At 41.2% G+C, this 8,856-nt stretch overlaps 1 protein-coding gene across 4 annotated transcripts in view; it reads left to right on the top strand.

Moving 5' to 3' along the window:
- PRMT2 (protein arginine methyltransferase 2) overlaps positions 1-8,856 on the top strand; it is a 30,122-nt gene that overhangs the window by 1,878 nt on the left and 19,388 nt on the right. For all 4 annotated transcript variants that reach the window (XR_004683716.1, XM_035029978.1, XM_035029979.1 and 1 more), the window contains exons 2-3: positions 751-849; positions 8,082-8,189. Coding sequence is in view for 3 of the 4 variants with exons in the window: in XM_035029978.1 (XP_034885869.1) it covers positions 811-849; positions 8,082-8,189 (147 nt within the window). In the remaining variant the exon portion in view is untranslated. The remainder of the gene's footprint in view (positions 1-750; positions 850-8,081; positions 8,190-8,856) is intronic.

Here is an 8,856-nt window from a genome sequence, read left to right as displayed (position 1 = left end):
GGCTGTGACGCTGTGACAGGCTCCCATTGGCCGGGCTGTGACGCTGTGACAGGCTGCCATTGGCTTGGCTGTGACGCTGTGACAGGCTCCCATTGGCTGGGCTGTGACGCTATGACAGTCTCCCATTGGCCGGCCTGTGACGCTATGACAGTGTCCCATTGGCTGGCTGTGATGGTCCCTGTTGGCCGGGTTGTGACAGTGTGACAGTCTCTCTGGCCGGGCTGTGAGGGTCTCCCGGCTGGGCTATTGCCTGGGTAGGAGACTGTCCTCCTGCTATGGTGGTAAAATGAGCTTCCTCCTGTTGGGTCTGTAACTGGTGTGTGGGGGTGAGCGCTCCCCCTGCTGGCCTCCTGACTCCATTTCAAATGAGGTTTCCTTTATTTTCACAGCAGGGCATTTCAGTTGGAGTGAATCAGTTGGAGCTATCAGGGTTCTAAGAAAAGATTTGACATTGATTTGTTGTTTTAAATCAACCCAGTAATCTAACAGAAACAGTGTTCATTCAGTAAATAAGATCAACACCTTTGCAGACTAGTGAAGAAAACATACTATTAGAAGTCATAAATTTTAAATGCTTTCCATTGTTTCTGTAAAGAATTGTATTTATAAATTTGATTTCTATTTCGTTCTTTAAACACCCGTTTTACTTCCATTTGGCATAGGATCTTTACTCTAGGATCTTTACCAGGACCTTAGAAGTGAAGCGAATGTAACAAAGTGTTTTCTCACTGTTTCTCTTTTTAAAAGTAGCAATGGAGGGGAAAATGAAGTATTAAAAGTGGCAGCGATGCGGCAGATCCTAAGAGAACCATGGCAACATCAGGTGACTGCCCCCGAGGTGAACTGCAGGTAATTTCAGCTCTGGTGTGTAAGAACGTGTATGTAAGGACCACAGACATTGCAGAGAGCATGGCTCCGCCACCAGCCGTGGGCTGCGTAGATGGAAGAAATGCAGTGTTTGTAAGGCTTCTGACGTTCTGAATTGGGTTGTAAATACCTGCATTGACTCTACCTTTGGTATTGAACTGCTGAAGTACATACACTGTTTTAGTTGTTTAGTAAAGTCCCAGGCTGGACACGTTAGAAATGATTGCCTTATTCATGCTTTTTTTCTGCCTGGGACACACACATCTAGTTTCATTCAAGCTATTAATAAAAAAAAAAAAAGACCCTAAATTTCAAGGAATGTTGATGATATAAAATTAAAAACCAGATGAATACTCTAACAAATAATGTTTTTTAAAAAATCAAACATTTTCATATCTGTGATGTCAATGTTAACATTTCTTTTTTTCTCTGTCCTTCCAATGGTTGTTGTAATTTCATTTGAGTTTTTATACATAGGAATTTGATTCATAATTGGGTCATTTCACTAATCTGTTTCTTAAAATTAATCATAAAACTTTTAAATTCTGTGGATGCCCTGTTCTTTTGAGAAATTTAAAAAATATTGGCAGATTTATGGGGCGCCTGGGTGGCTCAGTTGGTTAAGCGACTGCCTTCGGCTCAGGTCATGATCCTGGAGTCCTGGGATCGAGTCCCGCATCAGGCTCCCTGCTCGGCGGGGGGTCTGCTTCTCCCTCTGGCCCTCCCCCGTCTCATGCTCTCTCTCTCTATCTCATTCTTTCTCTCAAATAAATAAATAAAATCTTAAAAAAAAAAAAAGATATCTTAAAAAAAATATTGGCAGATTTACAGAATAATATTGTAAACGTCAAGTCCATACCACAGAGATGTGACAACTTGTTAACATTTTGTAGTATTTGCTTTAGAATGTGTATGTGTATACACAGGTATACATATTCTGAAGGAAACCATAGGTGGTTTGCTCCCTAATCCCAGCCCCATTCTTCTTCCTCTGTTTCCGCAGGCAAATACTGCTGTGAATTATGAATTGATCTTTGTGCTTCTGCACCATTTTTTATGCTTTTATACCTAATATAGGCATCTTTGAACAGTATATGATATTGTTTTGTGTACTTTTTAGAATTTGTCTAAGTGGCGTCATAATCTGTCATCTGCAACTTGCCTTTTCTGAGTGTTGCTTCGGGGGCTTTGCCCTTGATGTGTGTGTAGAACTAGTTCAGTCCTGCAGGACGCTTCTGCAGTGTGCTCCTTGTGTGAACGTCGTATTTGTGTGCAGGTCTGTTGCAGTCTTACTGCTGTACAGTAGGTGGACACCACCTTTTATTTATTTCCCTTGTGTTGGACACTTAGTGTTGTTCCCAGTTTTTCTCTCTTTCAAACAGTGCTGCAGTGAATATTCTCCTCCCATCTCCTTGAGCAGATGTGCTCCAGGGTGTATGCCTAGTAATGGCATTGCAGGGTGGAAGGGTGGCACAGTTTCAGTTTTACTAGGTAGTGAGCAATTGTTCTCCAGTTTGTGGGTCTGCCAGTAGCCCAGGGAGTACTTGCTGACACTTGAGAGCATCAGATTCTTTTTTTCCTAAGTATGTAAATTCAGTTTAGTTAACATATACTGTACTGTTGGTTTCAGAGGTAGAGTTCAGTGATTCATCACATGCATGCAACACCCAGTGCTCATTCCATCACGTGCCCTCCTTAATGCCCGTCACCCAGTTGCCTCACTCCCCCACCCCTCCAGCAACCCTCAGTTTGTTCCCTAGGGTTAAGAGTCTCTTATGGGGGCGCCTGGGTGGCTCAGTTGGTTAAGCGACTGCCTTCAGCTCAGATCATGATCCTGGAGTCCCGGGATCGAGTCCCGCATCGGGCTCCCTGCTCGGCGGGGAGTCTGCTTCTCCCTCTGACCCTCCCCCCTCTCATGTGCTCTCTCTCTCATTCTCTCTCTCAAATAAATAAATAAAATCTTTAAAAAAAAAAAGAGTCTCTTATGGTTTGTCTCTCTGTTTTTATTTTATTTTACTCTTCCTTCCCTTCCCCTATGTTCCTCTGTTTTGTTTCTTAAATTCCACATATGAGTAAAATATGGTATTTGTCTTTCTCTGATTGACTTATTACACTTAGCATAATACCCTCTAGTTCCATCCACTTTGTTGCAAATGGTAAGATTTTATTCTTTTTTGATGGTAATATTCCACTGTATATGTATTCCATCATATATATGAACCACATCTTCTTTATCCATTCATGTGTCCGCAGACATCTGGGCTCTTTCCATAGTTTGGCTATTGTGGACATTGCTGCTATAAACATTGGGGTGCATGTACCCCTTCGGATCCCTACGTGTGTATCTTTGGGGTAAATACCTAGTAGTGCAGTTGCTGGATCGTAGGGTAGGAGAACATCACACTCTTAAAATTTGCTCAGTCTGATAAGTTAGAAGTGGTATCTTGTTATTTTACTTTTCTCAATTACTTGTGAGTTAGTCATGGTAGTATTTCAGTAATATTTGTGTTTATCCTGTTAATTGTGTCCATCATTACAGAAGAGATCCTTGTTACAGTTTGTGTTTTATTTCTCCTTTCCTCTTGATCTATCTTTTAAGGGGTTTTATCAGTTTTATCTTTTCAAAGAACTGGTTTTGTCTTTGTTGACTTTCTCTTTGTTCATCTGCTTTCTATTTTATTGATTTATGCTTTTATCTTTATTTCTTTTATTCTCTGGGTTTAATTTTCTCTTTTTATAGCATCTTGTGATGGAAGTTTGCATCACTGACTTAAACCTTTCTTCTCTAATACATGTTTTTAAAGCCATAACTTTTCCTGTGATCATCAGTTTGCTGTGCCTCACACACTTAAATACATTATATTTTCATTGTTGATCAGTTAAAATACTTTATAATATGTCACAATGGAAATTAGAAAATTTCTGGGCTGTTCAGAAGTGTGCTGCCTATTTCTGGACATTTAGGAATTTTTATTCATCTTTTTGTTATTTAATTTTGGTTTGATTATGTTTGGTCAGAAAATATACTCTGTACAAATTTCAGTGTTTGGAAATTTATTCAGGCCTGCTTTGTGGCCTAGTCAGGTGGGCTATTTTGGTGAATGTCCCACATGCACCCAAAAGAATATGTTTTCTGTGGTTGGTGGTTTTCTATAAATGTCATTAAGGTCAAATGGGTTATTAGCATTGTTCAAATATTTGTGTTCTTTCTGACTTATTGCCCATTTGTTGTGTAATTATTGAGAGAGATGAGCTTCAAAAATTTCCACTATGGGTGTGCCTGGGTCGCTCAGTCAGTTTAAGTGTCCCGACTCTTGGTTTTGGCTCCGGTCATGATCTCAGGGTCGTGGGATTGAGCCCCCTGTCGGGCTCTGTGCTCAGCAGGGAGTCTGCTTGGGATTCTCTCCCTCTGCCCCTCCCTGCAATTGCCCAGACACCTGCTCTCTCTGTCTCTAAAATAAATAAATGTTCAAAGAAATTTCTACTATGATTGTGGATTTGTCTTTTTTTTTTAAATTTCCTTTTGAATCTATCACTTTTTGCTTCATATATTTTGAATTTGTTATTTGGCACATACATTTAGGATATTTTTTACTTTCTAGACTAATTGACTTTTATTTTTATGAAATCTCTTTTTACCTGGTAATATTTCTTGCCTTGCATCTATTTTGTCTTATATTAACATAACTGTACCAGCTTGCATGGTACACATACACCTATATTTTGAATATAAGACCTTATATTTAAAATGTTTTTCTTGTAAAGAGCCTGTAGGTGTGTCATTTTTTTTTTTTTTACTGTCAGGTAATTTCTGCTCTTTAATTGGAGTATTTAGTCCATTAACATTTAACATAGTGACTAATATGGTTGAGTTGAACATCTTGCTGTTTGTTTTCTATTTCTTCTTGGTACCTTTCTCCAGTCTTGCCTCCTTTTGGATTAATAAAATATTATTTATAATTCCACATTATCTCCTCTGTTGGCTTTTCACCTGTATCATCTTTTACTAATATTTTAGCGGTTACCAAGAAATTGTGATATGCATCTTTAACCTATCCCAGTCTTTTTTTTTTTTTTTTGACCACTTCACCATGTAAGACTCCTCCAAATTAGTTCCATTTACTAGCCCCCATTTTTGTGCTATTTGGGCTATTGATGTATCATATTTTACTTCTATATATGTCATAAACCCCACAATAAATTATTATTATCTCCTTATACTATTAAAAGTCTTTCTTATAGAGTATAAGAAATAGTCTTGTTTCCCCACATATTTACTTTTTCTGGTGTCTGTACACCTTATCACTCTGGCAAAAATTAAAGACCATCAGAATGCCTCTTGCTGGTGAGTATTCATCAGAGGGTACTCTGAGCTTTGCTGGTGAAGCGTGGAGTGCTACACCCTTTATGGAAAGAATCTGGCAAATGTGTGAATGAAAACCATGCTTATTTTTCAGCCCTGGTGATGTATCTCATAGAAATAAAATGTCATTACATAAGGATAAATGTGTATAAATGTTGTGGCCGCATTGTGGTAGAAAACTGGACAGCAAGAGAAAGTCCATTAATCAAGAATGACTGAAGAATCAGGAAGAATTCCTACTGTGGAATATTACACAGTCATTGAAAATTATAAGTTAGAGTTCTAAGAATTGGGGAGTTTTTCACAAGGTATTATGTGAGTAAAAAAAGCAATATAAAAAGAAGGGTTTGTGACATCCTTCACCAAACACTATATCAGAAGAACAACTGTGCATGTGTGTGACTTGAACATGGAGAAGGCGGGAGAGGCGTACGCCAGGTGACGACTAGGGACGGTGGTGAGAGGGTGATGATGTGGCTGGAGCAGGGACAGGGGATGGAGGGCAAGCTAAAAAGAAAATGATAACTGCATAAAACTGATCATGTTACTCTAGTAGGAAAATGTGCAAAGGACACAAATAGGCAACTAACAAAAAAGATGACCAATAAGTACTTGAAAAACATGTCTGCCCTCACCAGTAATTAAAGACAAATGGAACTAACAAAGACAGTGTTTCTGCCCACAGTGGCAGAGGTTTGAGTGATGAGGCATGCCCACTGCTGGTCAGGGTGTGGGAAAATCATTCCATTATTCGCATGTAGGTCTGAGGAACCATCTTTCTGGAGGGCATTTGGTGATGACATTAAAAGTTATAAAAGTACACAGCATCTTAATCTGCCATTTTCCCATTCAGGAATTTATCCTAAGAAAATTGTCATATGACATTTTTGACAAAAATGACATATGTTTAAGAAAGTTCGTCTTAACATAATTTGTAATTGTATAGACTGGAAACAGTTTAAGGGTACAAAACTAGGAGATTGGATAAATAAGTTATGATTCATAGAATGGGATACTATCAGATGTTAGCAATGTAGTATTTAGAAGTAATTTAATAGGGCGCCTGGGTGGCTCAGTTGGTTAAGCGACTGCCTTCAGCTCAGGTCATGATCCTGGAGTCCTGGGATCGAGTCCCGCATCAGGCTCCCTGCTCAGCAGGGGGTCTGCTTCTCCCTCTGACCCTCCCCCCTCTCGTGTGCTCTCTCTCTCTCTCATTCTCTCTCTCAAATAAATAAATAAAATCTTAAAAAAAGTAATTTAATAAAGAGGAAAAATGGTCAGAATTTAATAAGTGGGTGTTCTACACAACTAATGAATCATTGAACACTACATCAAAAACTAATGATGTACTCTATGTTGGCTAATTGAACTTAATAAAAAAAAGAAATTAATAAGTGGGAAACATAACACAAGGCAGAATTTCATGATCCCAATAAACACCCTGATGCACATGCTATATGTACACTTTAAAAGAAGCCTGGGGGCGCCTCGGTGGCTCAGTCAGTTGAGCATCCAACTCTTGGTTTCGGCTCAGGTCATGATCTCAGGGTCGTGAAATCGAGCCCCACGTTGGGCTCCGTGCTCCGCAGGGAGTCTGCTTGAAATTCTCTCTCTGCCCCTCCTCTCACACATGAGTGCTCTTTCTCTCTCTCAAAATAAATAAATCTTAAAAATAAGCCAGAGGGGGCGCCTGGGTGGCTCAGTTGGTTAAGTGACTGCCTTCGGCTCAGGTCATGATCCCGGAGTCCCGGGATCGAGTCCTGCATCAGGCTCCCTGCTTGGCGGGGAGTCTGCTTCTCCCTCTGACCTTCCCCCTTCTCATGTGCTCTCTCTCTCTCTCACTCTCTCAAATAAATGAATAAATAAAATCTTAAAAAAAAAAAAATAAACCAGAGAGACACCTGGGTGGCTCAGTCAGTGAAGCATCTGCCTTCTGCTTAGGTCAGGGTCCTGGGATCGAGCCCCACATCTGGCTCCTTGCTTAGCAGGGAGTCTGCTTCTCCCTCTGTCTGCCACTCCCCCTGCTTGTGCTCTCTTGCTCTGACAAATAAATAAAATCTTAAAAAAAAAAATAAAGCCTGAAAAAATATAAATGTTAACGTGTTAACCATCATTATTTCTGACCAGTGGGCGAGATTACAGATGGTTTTAATTTTCCTCTGTGTACACTTGTGCCTCACACATTTTCCAAAGAACATGAATTATGTTTAAATTTAGGAAACTTTGTTAAAAATGTATATGTTGGGACGGGGTTGCTTCATTGAACTGGAACATGTGCTTGGAGGTTCTGCCACCTCCAGTGGACACCTTCCAGACAAGCCTGTTCGGATAGAAAGTGTAGACTGGGCAGTGTGTGGGCTCGGGCTCCCCTTCCGGCTCCTGAGCAGCCTGTGTGAGCAGCAGTGTGGTCCAGGTCAGGCCGTGAGGGTCGTGCCCAGTCACTGGCACCTTCCAGAAGCCTGCCCAGCTCTGTCCTTGGGTCTGATGAGGTCCCGAGAGCGTGAGGCCCAGAAACAGGTCTTCTTTCTCTTGGGGCCGGTCACAACTTTCAGAAGGAGTTGCTGGTGATCAGGGTCAGTCACCAAGTAGACACTAACAGTGCCTCTTTTCTTATTTGATGATCTTCTTAGGATGCAAATAATTTTGTACTAGAGACAAACAGTAAAGGTGGAGGGAGGGTGAGATCCCTCGATGCTCCTAGTGAAGATGATCCAAATTGTGTGATTAAACCTGGTCACATGAATCTTCATGTGAAACCATCCTGATAACCTGTAGCCTTTGGTTATTAGGATGGACAGAGAGAGAGAGAAGCCCCATAGTCATCCCCTGTTCTTTGCTTGGCTTTGAGCAGGAGGGAGAAGATCGTGTGGAGTGTGGTGGCCAGGAGCATCTCCAGGAGGGTGTGCACCCAGAAGAGTTTGTGGCCATTGCAGACTATTCTGCCACTGACCAGACGCAGGTAACCCTAAGCACTTGCTCACATGCAGGGGCCGTGGGCCTTGGGTCCATGTTTTATGGATTCGGCTAAGTGCCGTGCTGAATGACAGAATTAGAATTAAATTTTGAAGAAGTCATACCAAAGTTAAGTAAAGAAGTATTCAGAGGTTTAGAGCCAAATGAGACCTGTGAGGGACCCTTCTCTTCCCAGCCTAACAAATTCCGATGCCAAGCCTGAGGTGGAAGATACGTGGGTAAGGAAGGAGGGAAGGAAGCACCTGCTCCAGTTTCTTTTAGGAAACCATGATTTAGAACCTAGTCTAGTTAATGAAAAATAAGGCTATAAAATAAAAGTATTGACTTGAGGGGCATCTGGGTGGCTCAGATGGTTAAGCATCCGCCTCGATTTCAGCTCAGGTCATGATCTCAGGGTTGTGAGATCAAGTCCCGCATCGGGCTCTGTGCTTGGTGCTCAGCGGGGAGTCTGCTGGAGGTTCTCTCTCCCTCTCCCCTCTGCCCTTCCCTCCCACTCACACTCTCTCGCTCAAATAAATAAATCTTGGAAAAAACATCGACTTGAATGTAGCTTTTTCTGCTCCGGTAAATGAATCAGCTATCACATAACTGAGTTACAGTGAAGAGGCTGTAGAGAAATTCTGCCTTAAGCCATTCAAACATGTTTACTCTTT

This window comes from Mirounga leonina, unplaced genomic scaffold (genome assembly GCF_011800145.1).
Source record: "Mirounga leonina isolate KUSES-001 unplaced genomic scaffold, KU_Mleo_1.0 Mir_353, whole genome shotgun sequence".
In the NCBI taxonomy this organism is placed as follows: domain Eukaryota; kingdom Metazoa; phylum Chordata; class Mammalia; order Carnivora; family Phocidae; genus Mirounga; species Mirounga leonina.
Note: the sequence above shows the minus strand (reverse complement) of the source record. Positions and strands in the feature narration are given on the sequence as shown.